Below are 20619 nucleotides of genomic sequence, written 5' to 3'. Positions count from 1 at the left end.
GCACTTACCACTTGCAATTGCATTTCTTTCTCATTTGACTTGTTTGGTCCCACTATTCTGAAAGTTTTAGGAAGGCAGAGAATTCTTTTGTGTCCTCTTATAGCCCTAGGGCCTACTTCATTGCCTGCACACAGGAGAATTTGTTGCATGAACCAATAAACTTTGGGGGAGAAAGATAAATTTTTTTTGTTTATCACAGGCTAATTAGGATTCTGGCTCCTCACTCAGGGGCTTCCCAGGTGGCTCAGTGATAAAGAACCTGCCAGCCAATGTAGGAGACATAAGAGACTCAGGTTCGATCCCTGGGTCTGGAAGATCCTCTGAAGAAGGGAATGGCTACCCACTCCAGTATTCTTGCCTGGAGAATCCCAATGGACAGAGGAGCCTGGAGGGCTATAGTCCATGGGGCCGCAGAGTCGGACATGACTTAGCAACTGAGTATGCACACAACCTCACTTAGCGAGCACTGCTGTCAGAGTCCCTCTAGTCTGCTCTGGAGTCTTTCGGTGTCATTTATCTTTAAATAATTATGATGAATTTCAGTTGATCCACCATCGGATTTTTGTTTGTTTCCGTGCAAAAACAACACTTAACTCCAATGTGGTAAAAGCTATTCATAAACCTGAGGCTTGGAGGAGAGAAAGGAAATTCTTGACTTTGGAGGCTGAGTTCATTTCATCACATCTAAGTTTTATTTCCCTGAGGCTTTTCTTTGTCAAGCTTGGGGAAGTGCCGTTTCCTAGGAGAACTACATAAGAACAAACTTCACATATGAGAAAAGCGAGAAGCAGCCCCCAAGGCAAAAATCAGAGAAGCATTTTAGACTGGTCCCCCCTGAAGATCAATGGCAATCTTTTATTTTTCAAGTGCATTACTTTTCTAAACTGACTTGAACCAAATGGATGGACAAGGACCTTTCAGACTGCATGAACCAAACGGGAAACAGATGAGAGTGCCAGCAAAGAGGCTTGAAAGCGTTTATCTTCCTACATTTCAAGGCAACTGTTGCTGCCAGCAACAGTTTCTCTTGGGAAAACTGGTGAATGTGTCCTGGATTGGGACTGGGTGATAGCAGAAGAGGGTCAGTGGGGACGTGGCAGGCATGGGCTCAGGCTGGGCTGAACATTACACTGGAGAAGGGGAGGGAAGAAGATGCAAAGGGAAGCTGAATGTTCCCAGGAACAGGACTGACTCATAAAATCTTTTCATTGATGATGCCATATCAAACCAATCACTTTCTGCCTTTTTGAGCCAAATTGGAAAAACCTGGACAGTCTTCGCTCCAAACCAGAGCACAGAGGAAGGCGTCTTTTGTCTACAGAGCAGCACCACCCAAACTCACGCTGTCTAAAGAGTCACATGAAGTGATGTGAAGTGTGAAAGTCGCTCAGTTGTGTCCGACTCTTTGCGACCCCATGGACTATCCAGTCCATGGAATTCTCCAGGCCAGAATACTGGAGTGGGTAGCCTTTCCCTTCTCCAGGGGAATCTTCCCAACCCAGGGATCAAACCCAGGTCTCCCACATTGCAGGTGGATTCTTTACCAGCTGAGCCACAAGGGAAGGAAGCTTGTTAAAAATGCAGATCCCAGGGCCCTCTCCTGGAACATCTGAAGTAGTAGATAGGGGTCCAGGTATGAAAAGTTATACTTGCAATAAGCATCCCAGCTGATTCTCCTGACTGGACAGGTTTGCTGTTGTTCAGTCACTAACTTCATGTCTGATGCTTTATGACTCCATGGACTGCAGCATGCAAGGCTTTCCTATCTTTCACTGTCTCTGGGAGTTTGCTCAAATTCATGTCCATTGAGTCAGTGATGCTATCTAACCATCTCATCCTCTGTCACCCTCTTCTCCTTTTGCCTTCAATCTTTCCGAGCATTAGGGTCTTTTCCAGTGAGTCAGCTCTTCACATCAGGTGGTCAAAGCATCAAAGCTTCAGCTTCAGCATCCATCCTTCCAATGAATATTCAGGGTTGATTTCCTTTAGAAATGACTGGTTTAATCTCCTTGCAGTCCAAAGGACTCTCAAGAATCTTCTCCAGCACCACACCTTTGGGGAACGGCATCAGAGAGTTAGCCATCTTTGTCCGCATTTCCTAATTCACCAATCTTCCAGGCAAACCCTAGCTTTTGCCTTCCCTACCTTTGAACTCAATCCATAAGAAGCCTCTCAGTCTGTTCTCCTGTCTGGGAGCCATAGTGTGGTTCTGCAAACAAGACTCCAGGTCCCTCCCTGGAGGGATCTTGGTGGAGACCTCCCAGTGTTAAAGGTGAAACTGGACACGGAGACAAAGGCATCAGGAGAGATACCCCTTAGGGATGGAGCAGCTTTCTTCACTGCTAGGCATTCTGGGGCCCCTTCCTCCTGCCCTGCCCCCTCCCCGCAATGATCACATCTCCTGCTTCCTCACCGGCCTCCACCTCTAATCTCATTCCCCAACCTCCCTTTCTGTCTCCACTGCAACTTCACAGCTTTTATTCATTCAGGCGCTTCCACTTCCAACTCAGGTGGTTCAAAACCACTGATTTAGTGTCCTTTCCACCTCCAGCTCTGCTTCTCCATCTGGACCCTCTACCTGGGGTTCCCTCTTTTGCAAACTGGAAGCGTGGTCCTCTGAGTCACCCAGGCCAGGATGCTGGCTCCTGTCTGCCTCATTCCCTACGTCAAAACCTGAATATCTGTTTAAGGCTGTGGTTTGCAAGCCTGGCTGCCAAACAGAATCATCTGGAAAGATTTTATAACACACGCATGCCTGCGCTCCACTCCCAGAAATTCTGATTTAATTGGTCTGTGGTGAGGTCAGGCCATGGACAGCTTTTAGAACTTCCCAAGTGATTCTAACTTGCAGCCAGGGTTCCCACTCTAGCCTCTGTTCCACCCTTCCCCATGAGGCAAATCTGATCCATTCACAGGGCTGGGGTTAAGGTGGGGAGATCGAGGCTCTTAGCTCCAGCACAAAATTCAAGGGAGCGCCATCAGTTGTCAGGATGGATTATAATATTAAAAAAAAAAATAAAAATGAGTGCAGAAAGTCCATGATCCACAACACATAGACATTTTATAAAAACAGGCTGTCATGGTTTGTTTCATGACCCTGCTTTATTTCACAACAGCAACAATTATTTCCCATCAGGCTGTAGTCCCTGGGCTAGTGTGGCTGTCAAGTCCCTCCCAGGGGTTTATGAGGGTTGACAAAGGCGTGGAAACAGATTGGGCAACAAAGGACTCTAGGTTTCTTCTTTTTTTTTTTTTGACTGGAGAGCTTTTAACTTTTTCCATTGGGTTCACAACATGGGCGGATTTGTTGATAAGCGTGTGCCAGGGGTACACAAGTGTGCCTCCACCCCAGCTTCCAGCTTGACTTGGCACAGTGCTGCTGATCAGCCGGCCACTCCGTTCAATGCCCTTCACGCCCACGTCCAGGTTCCTGCTTTTGGGATCTAAGTCCTGAGTGAGCCCAGGAAGCTCTGCTCTCCATCCTCAACTCCTCTTGCTTTCCGCTTTGTGTGATTCAATAAGGAATGCCTTGGCTTTCCTTGCAGGTATGCTATTACAGGTGTCTCAGTGGTAAAGGATCTGCCTGTGATGAAGGAGCTGCAGGTTTGATCCCTGTGTGGGGAAGATCCCCTGGAGAAGGAAATGGCAACCCACTCCATTATTCTTGCCTAGGAAATACCATGGACAGAGGAGCCTGGTGGGCTACAGTCCATGGGGTTGCAACAGAGTTGAACTTAGCAACTAAACAACAACAGCAACACCATTACAACGGGGTGTTTTCTGCTCTGCAAATCTGGGTCTTTGCAGCCAGTCACATAGTTGCTGATTTCTGCACTGCTCAGAGATACCTGGCTGAGATGGCGAGTGGGGTTGGAATTCGACCTTGTTCCACTTATGGAGCCCCACACCCCATCGCTCCGCCCCCCTTCCACCCCACAGTGTGTGTGGCATGAGGCTGTATCCCTGGGGACTGTGGTCATGTTTTCCCATTCATCCACCCAGTGTTAGGCACTCAGTTGCGTCTGAATTTGCAGCCCCATGGACTATAGCCCGCCAGGCCGCTCCGTCCATGGAAATTTCCAGGTAAGAATACTGGAGTGGGTTGCCATTTCCTTATCCATTTCCTGACCCAGGGATCGAACCTGGGTCTCCTGCATTGCAGGCAGACTCTTTACCGTCTGAGCCACCAGGGAAGCCCATCACCTACCCAGAAGGGGCACGTTTTTCTAGCTTGGACAAAGACTCCCTGTTAGTGGCGGCTCTGAGTATCATTCCCCACATTTTTCCCCATGAATTCCTCCCTTCCTCCCTTCCATGTAAGACAGAGCTCAAGCTTTGACCTCCACTGGGGAGTCTTTCTTGCCCTCGGTCTCTGAGACAGAGTGACTCTAAGTCACCACCTCATCTTCTGCATGTTTTTATGATGGCAGCTGTCCCAGTGAAGTGTAATTATGTGGACAGCTGTAAAACCACACGCCTGCCACAGAAGTCTGGCCTGTATCGGTCAAGTTCAGGTTGGTTCTTCTTTAATCTAAGGATGCCTTTGAAGAATACTGGAATAACAAGTAGTAAAGTCAAACATTCAGGCGAGTACCTCCTTTGTTTTACTTCAAGGTACCAAACAATTGGCTGCATCAATCAGGCTGGGCATGGCTAGCTAAGATAACAAATTGGGGGCTTACAATAAGAAAGTTCTATTTCTTATTCACACCGCATGTTCCTTATGGAACCCAGATGGATGGAGCAGTCACTGTTTGCAGCTCTGCTTGCCACTGTGGTGGAGGAAAAAAACTCTTGACAGTCTGGTACCAACAATGAATTGTTTCTTCTTGGAATCAGCCTTGGAAGTGACATAATTTCTCTTCCAACTTACTGGCCAGAATTAGTGTCATGGTCCCACCCAACCTCAAAAAGGACAAAAAGTGTAAGCCTACCATGTTCCTGGAGGGCAGGAGAGCATGGAAACATTTGGCAAACAGCACTGATGACTCCCAGAGTTGACACTTTCCATAAAACTGACTGACTTTCTTATTTCTTAAATAGCCTTTTCTACCAGTTGTTTTGGCATTCAGAAAAATGCATTATCAACAGGAAGACCTGGCAATAACAACTATAGCTAAAACCCAAAACACAGGTTTTTTTGAAAAATTTTCAGTGACATCTCTGTTCATAAATAAGGATTCTTTGCGAGTATGTGTCTATTTAATTTTTAGTTCAGATTATATTGTAAAAAACAGCAGAATGTAGTGGCTCATCTAAAAGTTCAGTTTTAGATGAGATTCTTAGTGTCTTAGTTACACAAATAAATTGCCTAACCCATCCAGTAGATCAAATGAGATAGGTAGTGGATGTGACGGAGAAGGCAATGGCAAGCCACTCCAGTACTCTTGCCTAGAAAATCCCATGGATAGAGAAGCCTGGTAGGCTGCAGTCTCTGGGGTCGCTAGGGGTCAGACACGACTGAGAGACTTCACTTTCACTTTTCACTTTCACACATTGGAGAAGGAAATGGCAGCCCACTCCAGTGTTCTTGCCTGGAGAATCCCAGGGACAGGGGAGCCTGGTGGGCTTCCGTCTATGGGGTCACACAGAGTCGGACACGACTGAAGTGATGCAGCAGCAGCAGCAGCAGCAGTGGATGTGAAAACCTTCTGTAGATTGTAAAATGCTGAAATGTAAATTCTATTTAAAAGCATATTGTTGTTAGCCCAATGGACGAGCCATCCCAAAGACCTTTATGTTCTATTAATAAGATCTTCTCCTGCCACAGGTATTTTTTTCATTTCTTTTCTGTTGATTTTCATGGGCTTTTAAAATAAACCCTTAATAAGAACAGAACCACAGAAAACATTCCTTCCGTATGAATCAGCTATATATTCAGAACAAAACTTGAAAAACTCAATTTTTCCAGGAACAAATTGCCCTGGGAATGATGCCACTGAATTAGATGTTAAGGAATTTAAAAATGAATTGCAGATGAAGTCTATACAAGTTTCTCCTAAATACATGTAAAGTCCACTTTCCCTCTGTAGTATATATTTTAAAAAGCAGCCCCCTCTGTATACACTGGTGGAAGATATATACACAGCCTTAACATTTTTCCCCAAATCTTTAACTCTTAAAAAAAAAACAATAATTAAGAGATAAATTTCACATTAAAAATAAATTTTAATTTCTCCCTTTAATTTTAATAAGGATATCTTAGTGCATTTATATCATAGAAAGAACATGTTAGAGTTCAGAAATGTCAGTTCTATAAATTGAAATATATACGCAATGCCACCATTTGTCTCTTTTCTTTGCCTGTATTTTAAACCTTTTTAAATGAATATCCTCCTCTGTGTTTACAGCATAGACTCCTTTATCTTACAGTTTGTGGACAATTAGAGATCTGTCTACTGATAGATCCTATCAGTTTCATTTGTCTTAAATTCTGTGATGACACAGAACTTGTGTCTCCAGAATTTGTAAATATAATCATGTTAAAATCCTGTTGAAATGAAAAATTATGTCTAATCTCCAATGAAAGAACGTAAGTGTGAAAGTGTGAATAAATCTCAGATCAAATGTCAAACATTTAGATGTATACGAGACTGCAAAAGAGACATAGGCATATAGAACAGTCTTTGGGACTCTGTGGGAGAGGGTGAAGGTGGGATGATTGGGGAGAATGGCATTGTAGCATGTATATTATCATATGTGAAATGAATCACCAGTCCAGGTTCGACGCATGATACAGGATGCTCGGGGCTGGTGCACGGGGATGACCTGGAGGGAGGATATGGGGAAGAGGGAGGTGGGAGGGGGGTTCAAGAAAGGGAACACATGTACACCCGGGGCGGATTCATGTCAATGTATGGCAAAACCAACCAATATATTAATGTAAGGTAATTTGCCTCCAATAAAATAAAAAAAAAATAGATGTGAAAGACTTTCTCCAAGAACATAGAAAAGTCAATATCCTACTCTTAATTTTTACCTTAAAAAAAAATCTGCCCAGAGGATTCTTTTCCAAACCAGACTTGATTTAACCACATCGTAAACATGGTGGCAACCCACTCCAGTGTTCTTGCCTGGAGAATCCCAGGGACAGAGGAGCCTGGTGGGCTGCTGTCTATGGGATTGCACAGAGTCGGACATGACTGAAGCGACTTAGCAGCAGCAGCAGCAGCAAACATGGTTCAAATTCTAATAGCTCCACTAGCTTTAGAAAAATCTAGAAAGATAGACAATAGTATTTCCAAAGTGTACTTATAGTTATTTGAGCGATGGATGAGATCAGTATTAAAAGTGTATCCTTTCCCTTGGCAAGATGGCGGGGATGACTTGACTACTAGCATCATGAACTTTTTGGATCAGCATCTAGTCTTTCTATTGCTTGAATTTCTCTCTGTAAAGGAGATTAAATAATGAAAAAGAATTGTCACAAGGTAAATAGGATCTTCTTAGTGATACCAACGTGGTAGGCTTTGCTATGGAAGTATAAAAATACTTTATTCTGAGGGTATTCCTCATACATTGGGAGAAAAAAAGAACCACTATTGTTTCACAACTGAAACAGCTTCAGGTAGAAACTGAACCAACTGGATGTTAGAAGATCTAGAAACTACAGGGCAAATGCAGTCAGCCAGGGATGGTCAGATGCTGTTTGACTACTTGGCAGACAAGCATGGTTTTAGGCAAGAATATTTAGATACATTTTGCGTCCTAAATCACTTCAGTCGTGTCTGACTCTTTGTGACCCTATGGACAATAGCCCACCAGGCTCCTCTGTCCATGGGATTCTCCAGGCAAGAATACTAGAGTGGGCTGCCATGCCCTTCTCCAGGGGATCTTCTTGACCCAGGGATTGAACCCGGGCCTCCTGCATTGCAGGCAGATTCTTTACCATCAGAGCCACTAGGCAAGGTTTACAGGCATGCAAAATGCCAATATGAATGCACAATTACTCTGGAGCAGCAGAGTAATTATATTTAAAATGGATAACAAACAAAGACCGACTGTATAGCAAGGGAATTCTGCTCAATGCTATGTAGCAGCCTGGATGGGAGGGAGTTTGGGAGAGAATGGATACATATATATGTACGACTGAGTGCCTTTCCTATTCATCTGAAACTATCACAACATTGCCTGTTAATCTGCTATACTCCAATAGAAAATAAAAAGTTTTAAAAAAAGAAATGCTTTGAGTTCACTCTAGGAAACACTGACTTCTGAAATCTTAACACAGAATTGGGATGCATCCATGGAAGACCTTACGCGGCTCAAAGGGACCAGAGATAATAATTTCAGGGGTTCTCCACTTCAGTCTTTTCAGCCACGAACATGTCTCATTCATTGGTCTCTGTTTTCTTCCATCACCCCAAAGGGTGCCATGACATTATTGATCCCCTCCTGCTACTGCTGCTGCTGCTGCTGCTGCTAAGTCACTTCAGTTGTGTCCGACTCTGTGTGACCCCATAGACGGAAGCCCACCAGGCTCCCCTGTCCCTGGGATTCTCCAGGCAGGAACACTGGAGTGGGTTGCCATTTCCTTCTCCAATGTGTAAAAGTGGAAAGTGAAAAGTGAAAGTGAAGTCGCTCAGTCGTGTCTGACCCTTAGCAACCCCACGGGCTGCAGCCTACCAGGCTCCTCCATCCATGGGATTTTCTAGGCAAGAGTACTGGAGTGGCTTGCCATTGCCTTCTCCGGATCCCCTCCATCAAGGTCTTTTCTAATGAGCTGGCTCTTCGTATCAGGTGGTCAAAGTATTGGAGCTTCCAATTCCGGAGAATTTGAATAAAATTGACTGGATTTCATTAAAGAAAATTCACCCCTGAACTCACCTCTCTGATCTGATGGTTTGACCATCCTAGCAACCCAATCCTTCTGATTTTCCCGAGATATTCTTTTTTTGTAGGTTACTTTTTAAAAGTTTAATTTCATTTATTTAATTTTGGCTGTGCTGAGTCTTCGTTGCTGGGAGGGCTTTCTCTAGTTGTGGTTAGTGGGGGTTGCTCTCTGATTGTGGTGCACAGGTTTATCACTGCAATAGCTTATCTTGTTGTGGAACACGGGCTCTGGAGTGTGAGGGCTTCAGCAGTTGCAGCAGGTGAGCTCAGGAGTTGTGGCTCCCAGGATCTAGAGCACAGGCTCAATAGTGTGTCTCACGGGCTTAGTTGCTCCGAGGCTTGTGGGATCTTCCAGGATCAGGGATCAAACCTGTATCTCCTGCATTGGCAGATGGGTTCTTTAACTCTGAACCACCAGGGAAGCCTCCTGAGATAGTCTTGAAGACAGTCCCTGAAAGGCCCTAACAATGTTTTAAGTAAAGGTGCGTGTTTATGCCTTGGAAGTTCTTTGAAAACGTAAGTTCTGATATATGTTAAAATGCAAACTCAAGTGCTCGCTTCGGCAGCACATATACTATAATAAAATGCAAACTTAATTATAACTAATCTATCTTTGAAGATAGATAGGCAAACAAGATCTCCCACTGGAGGCCAGCAGTTTGAAACTGGTCTGAGCCAGTTTGTTGCTGTTCAGTCACTAGGTCATGTCTGACTAGAACATTTTAAACAACTCCAAGAGAAAGTCTTTCTTTATTCAGATGTCAGGCATGACTTCTTAGAAGTTAAGGATATTCACTCCCATTCGATGTTAATTGAGAAGCATTCCTTCATATGCACAGTACAGAGGCTTTTGTATCAAGGAAGCAGAAAAAGATTTTCTAGTTTATTTCTCATGAATCGTGCGCTTTTGAAATAGATGATTAGGCTTATTCTGATAAGAGGCTACAGAACGATCTTGTTTACCATCTGAGTTTGAAGGAAAAAAGAGACTTTCATTCTGCCACAAGTTAAGCCAGGCTTCATGTGAGACAGTCCTGTTGTCCCCATGTCTTCAGAGAGTTTCTGGGAAAAGGTAGTTTTGAAACTGATTGTGGAAGGAGGAAAAGAAGGCTGGGAAGTCATGAATCTGGCCAATATGAAGTAGATATAATCCCAAGAAAAGGGAGCATTTGTTTAAAAGAAGAAAGAATAATGGCTATAGCGAATGAGGAAACTTCATCAATGTTGTGGTGCTTGGGCTCCAGAGTATGCGGGCTCAGTAGTTGCAGCTCGCAGGCTTAGTCGCTCTGCAGCATGTGGGATCTTATTCCAGACCTGACCACAGGCTAAAATAAGGCATAAGACCTTTTTAAAGAGCCAGCTTAAGACTAAATATTAAAAAAAAAACACTAAGATCATGGCATCCGGCCCCATTACTGCTTGGCAAATGGAAGGGGAAAAGGTGGAAATAGTGACAGATTTCTTCTTCTTGGGCTCCAAAATCACTGCAGATGGTGACTGCAGCCTTGAAATCAGAAGATGATTACTTCTCGGCAGGAAAGCAATGACGAAACTAGACAGTGTATTGAAGTGCAGAGACACTACTCTGCCAACGAAAGTCTGTATAGTCAGGACTATAGTCTTCCCAGTGGTCACATACAGTTGTGAGAGCTGGACCATAAAGAAGGCAGAATACCAAAGAATTGATGCCTTTGAACTGTGGTGCTGGAGAAGACTCCTGAAAGTCCCTTGGTCAGCAAGGAGATCAAGCCAGTCAATCTTAAGGGAGATGAACCTTGAATATTCACTAGGAGGACTGATGTTGAAGATGAAGTGCCAGGATTTTGGTCATCTGATGCGAACAGACAACTCATTGGAAAAGTCCTGATGCTGGGAAAGATTGAGGGCAGAAGGAGAAGGCATCAGAGGATGAGATGGCTGAACGACATCACCAATGCAATGAAGATGAATTTGGGAAAACTCTGGGAGATGGTGAGGGACAGGGAGGCCTGCCATGCTCCAGTCCATGGGGTTGCAGAGTTGGACACAATTGAGTGACTAAACAACAAGACCTTTTAAGCTTATGAGGAGTTCATGAAATTTAATGTGGAGGGAAACAAATTTCTGATGCTCTGGATGAGGAAAAAAAATCATCAAGATGAAAGATATCAATTTTACCTGGGAAGGTATTTCATTAGCTCCATGCTCCGCTGAGCATATCAGCCACGCTCCACCAGGAAGGGGTTTTATAATGATTGTTTTCATTGATACAGTTTCTTTTGGTTAATAAAATCAGAAGATGATCTAAAATATTTAAGAGAATAGATAGCTTTCACATTCAGTAAGTGAGTTTATTTATTTTGTTTATGGGCTTCCTCGATGGCTCAGCAGATAAAGAATCCCCCTGTAATGCAGGAGACGCAGGAGATGTGGGTTTGGTTCCTGGGTCAGGAATAGCCCCTGGAGGAGGAAATGAAAACCCACTCCAGTATTCTTGCTTGGGAAATCCCGCGGACAGAGAAGCCTGGTGGACCATAGTCCATGGAGTCGAAAAGAGTCGGACACGACTTAGCACACACACACACATATTTTATTTATTTGACGCGACAGGTCTCAGTTGCAGCACATAGGATGCTTGCTGTGTCGTGCAGGACCTTTCACTGTGACTCACAGACTGTCTAGTTGTGATGCCTGGGCTCTGGAGTGCGTAGCTCAGTAGCTGCAGCTCTCTGGCTTAGCTGCTCCTTGGCATGTGGGGATCTTCGTTCCCCGACAAAGGATGGAAACTTTCTCCCATCCCCTGCATTGCAAGGCGGATTCCTAATCACTGGCCACCAGGGAAGTCTCAGTAAGTGTGTTTAGATCTTCAAATACTACTTGTTGAATTGATTGACTGCAACATGCTAATCATGGGCTTCCCAGGTGGTGCTAGTGGTAAAGAATCCGCCTGCCAATGAAGGAGACACAAGACATGTGGGTTCAATCCCCGATCCAGGAAGCTCCCCTGGAGGAGGAAATGGCAACCCCCTCCAGTATTCTTGCCTGGGAAATCCCATGGACAGAGGAGCCTGGCGGGCTACGGTCCATGGGGCCACAAAGAGTCAGACACGGCTGAGCGACTAAGAACACAGGCTGATCATAAATACTTTTATCTGCTCTTTTAAGTGGTTCCTCATGGATCCCAGCTCAGAAGATGATTGGGGTGTTTAGCGTTATGTTAATTTCTACATAAACTCAAAAGAATTGATATTTTCATAAAGATATTCTATAATTTTCATAAAATTATATTTTCCTGGATTCATCTTTCTGGAGTTGGCCACTCATGGTGCACGTTATTGTTCCCTAGCTGCCCAGAGCATAATTCCCTGCCCATGGTGTCTCACTGAGGGAGCAGACATATGCAGCCAAGTCTGTACCACATGACCAGGCCAAACACAGCTGAAGGGACCAGTGGTGAGTACCGGGCCCAAGGGCAGCCAATCCACAGGGTGATTATAAATTAACAGGTGGGCCAATGCAAAAGAGCACCCAATCAGAGACACTGGCGATCAGCTGGACCAATCAGAGTCTCTCTCGGGAATCTGAATTATGCCATACAGGGAGAAAATGAATCAGCTGGTAGTAGGTGGATAGATAAGTAAAAATACCACAAAAGGAAACAGGAAAAGTGTTAGGAGAGGAGAGGTTGTGGGACTGGGGCAGGAGAAAACAGGGTTCTCTCAATACCTGACAGTATTCCATCTCTATGAAGCTGGCTGAGTGACTGCGGAGGGTTCTGAGAGAGGGTTTTCTCTCTTTCCTGAAAGGTGTAACCTTATAATTCCATTCCTCAGACAGCCTGAAGGAGATACTTTGCAGCCTTACAACCCCCCACATCTAACTAACACTTGGTCCAAATTTTGATAAAATAAAATGAGGATAAGACTCAGAGGCAATTTGGTACAAAGAGGTTCAATTTTACCTTTACTAATTTTAGGGGCAACATCTTGGGAAACAGCATTAGCCATCCTATATGTCTTTAATGGGTTTACTGAAATTTGTCAGCTGACTCAGACACCTCTCACCTTTGAAACTAAACAGAACAAAATTATGTTGAAGATACTGTTGTCATCATTTTTGGGATAAAAACTAGGAGGACGGGTGACAATGCTGAAATCCTTTATGAGCATCAACTCGGGTGGCTCTTACCTGGCTGTTACTGGTTCATCAAAGCAGGTCACTGACCTCAGTCATGTCTATGCCATACTTGCTGTCATGGGAGTTCTTATGCTGTGGGAGAAACCTGCCGGATTTCAAGCCCATGAAATGTACAATTGTGGAGATCCTGAGGGTTCTGCTATGACATTTATTGCAAATTCTGGGTCAATCATATTGAGGGGCCCCTTTTAAAAAAATGGCTAGAGGAGTAATCCAATAGTAAGTTACTACTGCCATCTGTAGTTTGTCACATTAGCATGACCATTCTAAAGGAGATCAATCCTGGGCGTTCATTGGAAGGACTGATGCTAAAGCTGAAACTCCAATACTTTGGCCACCTCATGCGAAGAGCTGACTCACTGGAAAAGAGTCTGATGCTAGGAAGGATTGGGGGTGGGAGGAGATGGGGATGACAGAGAATGAGATGGCTGGATGGCATCACCTACTCGATGGACATGAGTTTGAGTGAACTCCGGGAGTTGGTGATGGACAGGGAGGTCTGGCGTGCTGTGATTCATGGGGTCGCAAAGAGTCAGACACGACTGAGTGACTGAACTGAACTGAAGTTCATCAAACTGAGCTCTTTTGGTCTCATTAGTAAGAAGCACCAATTTGTCCTAGCATTGCTGGGCAAGAGAATCTTTCAGTTACATGAATGAAGAAAGAGACACATAGTCACGGTAGGGTGGCCAGAAAGATTGTAATTGTGCTTGAAGGGCAGTGTCCTGATGAAGGGCCCCAGATGGATGGAGAGGACCAGGAGGCAGGGAAGGAAGGATGCTTTGTTGGCAGGTAGGCTTCCCACTTGCCCATCGGGGCGACACTAGGATGATCTTCTGGGTTTTCATGACTCATGTTTTCTGTGGACTTTATAATTCTGCATCTTGCTGGGGGCTTCCTTTAGCTTGTGGAATGAGATGTTTCTGTGTGGCATCAACAATCTGCAATGGAAGAAATGCCATTAATAGCTTTCTCAGCCAACACAGGGGATGATACTCTGCAAAACTATGCCCGAAATATTATCATTTCACCATCATTTAATCCTTTGTTAATTAAACAGAAAGGAAAAAAAATGTTGAGTCTACCCACATCATTTTTGCTCTTAGCCATTAATAAGAATCTGTTTGCAAAATTACTGGAAGTTGAAAGTGTCCCAAGAATTACTTGGCGGGGATAGTGAAGATTTTCTCATCGTGTAAATACCCTCTGGAGCTTAATTACAGCAAATGATATAGCCATGTCCTGGCCTGTGTATCATTCCAGGAAAAGGCAACGTCAGATAACAGACCAAAGGGATTAACCTAGTTACAGCTGCCTAGTACAGTTCATTGAACGAGCAGTCTGGGCATGGCTTTCTCTCTTGGATCTTAGTGATTTCTGACCCTATAATACAAATGTGTCCCAAAGTGATATTTTTGGCTGTTTGGCTTTGTCTTCAAGCCATCATGGCACCAATGTAAGTTACCTCTGGTTCTACTCAGCAGTGTCCCTGTTTTTGCAGGCATAAAATGGGTGCACCCATCTGGGCGTCCAGATGATGCTGACAGACCCAGCCCAGTTCTTGGGGCGGCCCAGACAGTGACTCAGAGAGGCAGCCAGCATGGTCCAGGAGATGCATTTAGACAACTGATGCTAAAAACAGTTCCTACACTCATGCATTTTTCTAAACTCCCTCCCCCTTGTCCCCAAGGCAAAAAGCGGTGAGCTTGCTCCTCTTCACTCTGAACATGAACGCTCAAGTTGCCTTTTCTTTCAGGGACATTCACCTGCATCAGAATTTATTGTCAGTGGCAGTGGGGGTTGGGAATGGCTTGGGAAGAAGCAAAAGGCATGGTTTAGCTTCATTGCACTGCCCTGGTATGGATTCAGTCTGGATGGCTCAGGCTCCGCATGTCTGGAGGAATGACCCTGCCCTATCTATCCTCTCTTGGGTCAGGAAAGCCATTGGAGAGGAAGCCTGACAGCTCGCCTGAGGAAGGTGGGCTTCCTCCGTCCCTCCCTGGAGAATGCAGATGAGCACATTTACCTGCAGCTGAGTGGGGGCTACCATACGCAGTTAATGCTACATCCTCCTCAGCGCCATCACTGTCTCGGGCTGAAAGCCAAAGGGGGGAAGGTCTGGGTTAGTGTCAGAGGTTCACCTGGAAACAGCACCTGAGGAGGGTGGGGCTCAGTGGCGTGCAAAGAGACTCCTTCCTTCCTTTAAAAATAAATTCTCCACTGAGGCTACTTTTTTTTTTTTTTAAATTTGTGATTTAAAAAAGAGCGTTGTTAAAGTTTCGGAGGAAGGTTGCGTACAGATCACAATTGTGTATGCAGGAGAAGTACCTCTGTGCTTAGTAACTGAAGGGTCTGAAGCCTCATCATCACTTTCTATGCTGAGCAAAAGTTGGTATTTGCACTAAGGAAAACAATCTGAAGGGCTTGTGTTGGCAAGAATGTTTTTCTCCTGTTTTCCATCATTTGCTATTCATTGACTCATTTTTTACATTGCATAGCCTCATTTCTGTCTTAATACCTTCCAAAAAATCATACTAGATTTGTCTGTAGATATTCAAACAAGGGATAGAAAAAATGCCCACAATAATGTGATTCTTTAAAATGCACATGGATCTTGGTTTTAGCAAACTTGATAAACAATATTCTAAGTAATCTAACACAGATAAAGTAGGCACTACTAGAACAGGAGCTTTCCTTTCATTAAAAAAGGTTCATGGCTGATATTCTACATTTTTATTGCTTTTTTTTTTTGCCACATCCTGAGGCATGTGGGATCTTAGTTCCCTGACCAGGGATTGAACCCCGACTCCCTGCAGTGGAAGCGTGGAGTCTTAACCACTGGACCACCAGGAATCCCTGATATTCTAGGTTTAGGATCTTTGCAAATGATATCACACTAAAAATTCTCAGTTAAAAGAGCAATTGATTTTAAAAATTCAGTTGATATGCAGTTTTTCAGAAACATGTTAATATCACAGGGCACAGACTATTTATACCCATTTGCTTGGTGTTTTGTAGTAATATGCCTGATTGGATTTTTATTCTTCATCTAGATGTTTTTATATCTTTGAACTAAGTCCATACATCACTTTAGAGAGAATCTTTAAAGACTAATCTTTTGAAAGACTTCAGGGAAATGAAATCCTTAATCCCCTTTGCTGATTTATTTCAGTGTACCAACTCTTTGCATTTAATCTGAATGCTTCACGCTTCCATTTGAGTCTATTCCTACCCTTCGTCTTTAGCTGGAGACAGAAAACAGGACAACAGCCTCTTGGGGAGAAGTTATCATATATGTGTGAAATTCCTTTCTAATCCCCTCTTGTCTTATTCTTCTTTTAACTGATTAACTCTGGTCTCAGAATCCAGTGGTAAATCAAATAATTATGTGACTGCAATCACAGCTATAAATCAGAAGAGTCACATGACAAATGCATACCTCACAGACTGGAACAAAATGTGTTTTGGTACAGAATTTAGAGAGAACCTGAATGTCGGTGAGAAAGGCATCTAAAGGTTAAGAACTTCCATCTCACTTTCATCTTCTCAACCTTCCCATGTAGGTCTAATGTTATAACCCCTTCATCATCTTTGAGGTTTTTCACCAAACCTCTCCAGATCCCCACACTTATCCTCAGCGGATCCCTGAGCTGGAATGGGTATTCTTGTCAGGGACTGACCGATGCTGCGAACAGAGGCCTGACTGTTTTTGCTGACCACACATCTGTCTACACAGCACTGCGATTGTTCCTTGAGCAGACAAAAACAAACACAGCTGTGACTTGCTTTCCCACTGCAGCTCTTGACCTACAGCAGCACTTGGAATTTTTTACATTATTGTTATTACGTTGTACTGCTCTGGTTCTTATCTATTTTGCATCTCTTTGCATGTTTTTTCAAAGCGAGGTGTCATTTTGTACATTTTCCTGAGTTTGAATCATTCTTCTACTTTTTGACATCTGGACTTTTTTCCAGGTCACCTCCATCCTGATTCCCTTCTCTAAGCTTAAGCTTCTGGTTGTTCTGCCCAGTTTTGGAGAGCAATCTACATGTTTTTTCTACACCACTGATTTTTCTTCCCACAAAATATCAAATTACAATGACAATGACTATCTCTGGCAGAAATGGATTTTCTACCAATGCTCTAGTAATAAAGATAGTTATAAGGAAACATTGTGCTTTTGAAAGCTCTTGTTTTTCCATAGGACATTTCTTAGAACACTTTAAATACCTGCTTAATCTTTGCGGGGTGGTATGGAAAATTGATTGTTACAAGTCCCAGTGTGTTTTGGGTGTTATGAAACACTAAGAACTCTCTCTCTGATTTTGTTTCCTAGAGACATATGACAGCAAACAAAGCAGACACAGAAGTTTTATCCTATTTTTTGGTGAGAACTATGAGAAGCCATTTCAAGAAAGATTGACTCTGCAATTCTGCCATGAACCTCACATCATCAAAAGCAATGAGAAACTCATATAGGAAGGATGTGTAGTCTCAATTTCCGATTCATGGTCAACTGAACTGAACAGAATTAATGGATGCAGCTATCTGAACATGAATTAATTTGAATGTGTAATTAGCCATAGATTACAGCTCAAAAAGTGTATGACTTAACAGGAAAGCTTCTATTAATTTTTTTGGGCCTGGTGAACATAATGTGTGCTATGCAATATGTAAAATAACATAATCTTTGCACATTAGAAATACATTGTGAGAAATCAGATGCCTATTAAGACACAGAAATGGATGTAAAACTGTGATATTGGGTTATGAATAATGGGCCAGATGTTTCAGGAAGGAATTAATGAGTTTTGATGTATTTCCAGATCACTGATATTAGCCATTTATTCCCCCAGGTTATTTGAGTCCAAGTCACCTTGTTATCACGGATAATACATTTTATTCTTTAACAATGTGTAGTCAGGTGACTTGGTCTTACATAAGGATTCAAATCTGACCCAGAAATTATTATGAAAATGTCACATAAGTAAGTTCTTTATTTTTATTAATGATTACACATCTTAGCCTCTGCTCAGAATTCTCACTTAATGGCGCTTCGTGTCATTTTTTGTAAACCTTGAAGGCTCTCAAGAAGTGAATGGTTTGCAAAGTAGACATCCAGAAGTTATCGGGCTTTGTGACTCTAATGAGATGATGAGTCATACGAATCAGTCTACTGTGATGTTTGGGGAAGTTAGTTTTGTGACTTAAATTTTAAAACTGTCAGTCACTGCTGCCAGGGGTGACTTTTGCACTTGATGGCCAAAACATCTGGACTTAGCAAGCTATGTCATGCAAGGGCACAACCAAAGCCTAATTTGGGGCTGGTAAACTCATTTTATAGTGGGCGCCTTTCTTTATCCAGTAAGAATACTCAGAGCTACACCCTCTTTATTTAGGACCTCTGAGTCATTGCTGTCTTGGCCTCTCCTCATGGATCTCTGTATTCTGGATGAACTGATTTTTCAGAAAAGTTTAACCTTGACTCTGTCTGCCTCTCTATGCTTGAGATATTTAGTCACCTCCCTAGGTCTTCCCTGGTGGTCCAGTCAATAAAGAGTCTGCCTGCAATGCAGAAGACCTGGGTTCAGTCCCTGGGTTGGCAAGATCCTGTGGAGGAGGAAATGGCAACCCACTCCAGTATTCTTGCCTGGAGAATCCCATTGACAGAGGAGCCCGGTGGGCTACAGTCCATGGGGTCGCAAAGAGTCAGACAGGGCTGAGCAACTAACACTAGATCCTGACCATTCCCTTTTTGTTCCTTCCTGCTTTATCCTCTGGCCCTGTTTTTCCTCATGCTTTGCTCACAGGAGCGCCTCCCCGAGTTCCCCAGAGAGTACCTCTTGAGAGCTCCTGGTTCTCGGCTCTGAAGCTGCGTTCGTAAGTCGGGAGTGGGCAGGCATTGCCTGGCAGGGTGCAGTCCTGCTGACACGATCGGTAGAGAATGCACAGCTCTGGGACAATGTACAGCAGCAGGAAAACCCAAGCGTTGGTGACCAGGGCGATGCAGATGACGGGGTCGTCCCACTGGGGCTGCCGCTGGAGCTGTGTGTTGCCCCTCATGAGCATGGAGATCCACACCACCCAGATGATGATGGAGACAAGCACGGTGACAAAGATGAACCTGCCGTGCTGCTTCCAGTTCTCACAAGGGCCACAGAAGGTGGTCTTGGAGACAAAGAATGTGAGGGCCATCAGGAAGAGGACGTAGGCCAGGAGGACCACGAAGTCCACGTTGAGCTGATAGGGCGTCATGTGCACAAACATGCCACCCCTGGTCATGATGAGAGTCACGTACTCAATGGCGATGATGGTCTGCAACAGACTGACCCCAATAGCAATGCACAGAATTGTCGTCCAAGAGAAGGAGACTCGACCCCGGACCAGCTTCACCAGGTTGGAGGCGTGAGCCAAGAGGCACGAGAAGCAGAGAGCAAAGAGGACCCCAAAGAGAAAGTAGCGGATGGGCGCAGTCTGCTGATTGAGCTGGATGATGAAGGCAAAAGCAAGGCCAAAGAGCCCCAGCACGCCCAGGAGGAAGAGGAACTGGGTGGGGAGGACATTCCAGTGAGCACAGTCTTGGACCCTTCTCATGAGGAAGAGAAACGCCAGGAGCATCATGACTGTAACCACTATGCCAACTGCGGCCAGGGACTCCAGAACAATGCCCCATGCTCCCTCAGTGTCACAGAGGAAGTAGTAGTCCCCAGTGGACTCCTTGCAGTCCTCATACATGGTGACGTGTTGGTACCTCACTAGAACGATCTTCTGTTCCCCTGCAAAAAAAAAAAAAACCCAAGATGAAACCAACACGGCTTTACCTTCACCCACAAGAACGTCTGTTGGATAGTCCTGGACAGGACACTATAATATCTCTGATTCCCAGATGAAGATGCCTGGACACATTGAATGAAATAGCTCAGAACTATCCACCCCTCAAAGCTATCCTAGCTCCATCCTTCTAGGAAAGGAGAACCATCTTCACTTCAGGACTCTGGATCATTCATGAATTTCATGTCATAATTTCCACCAAGGCTTTTTGAAGCCTAAGGCAGAATTTTTTTCATAAAGATGGGCCGTGTGACAATATGTGCATGATTGCTGGACTCCAGTTATAGCAGGCTCCAGAAAAAGGTTGTCAATGTTAATGTCAATTTGATCATTCAAGACATGAATGTCAATTTGATCAATTTGATCATTCAAGACATGAGGTGCTGCTCAAAGGAGCCAGGCTCTTCCCAGTCATTTTAATGACTGTTCTTTCTTTTAATAAAGTCAATCCAACACATTATGCTTAAATACCCACTGTTCATTTGTCAAAGAATTTTACAAAGTGGTCTCTGCCCTCATTTAATTTTTTGGAGAGTGTAGCACCAAACTGTCTTGAGTAGGGTTGTCTAGGAAAAAAATCATACATATTCACTTGGAAGCAAGTACCTAGCAGCTGAATACCCCTAGTTAGACTCCCCTCTGGCTATTCCCAAGCCAGCTGGCTTGAGTGACCCAGGCTGACAGCTGAGGGCATGGTTCCTTCATTCCCACTTACCTCCTCTGTGTCCACGCTGGAGGCTGAGGCTGTAGTGGCTGCGAGGTTGTAACTGCCAATGAGT

General features: G+C 44.1%; 1 protein-coding gene and 1 pseudogene across 1 annotated transcript; one reads left to right on the top strand and one right to left on the bottom strand.

Moving 5' to 3' along the window:
- The first annotated feature begins 6954 nt into the window (after positions 1–6954).
- Positions 6955–9756, top strand: LOC129536124 (eukaryotic translation initiation factor 3 subunit E-like; annotated as a pseudogene).
- A 3956-nt stretch (positions 9757–13712) lies between these two features.
- On the bottom strand, positions 13713–20163 carry GPRC5D (G protein-coupled receptor class C group 5 member D). Its single transcript, XM_055395123.2, is given in 4 exon segments — positions 13713–13949; positions 15035–15049; positions 15051–15103; positions 18850–20163. Coding segments are annotated over 4 exon segments (1035 nt in total). The 5' UTR covers positions 19745–20163; the 3' UTR covers positions 13713–13877.
- Positions 20164–20619: the final 456 nt, after the last annotated feature.

Source organism: Moschus berezovskii, chromosome 6 (assembly GCF_049115385.1).
Source record: "Moschus berezovskii isolate FMDL1 chromosome 6, NW_MosBer_1.0, whole genome shotgun sequence".
Classification (NCBI taxonomy): domain Eukaryota; kingdom Metazoa; phylum Chordata; class Mammalia; order Artiodactyla; family Moschidae; genus Moschus; species Moschus berezovskii.
Note: the sequence above shows the minus strand (reverse complement) of the source record. Positions and strands in the feature narration are given on the sequence as shown.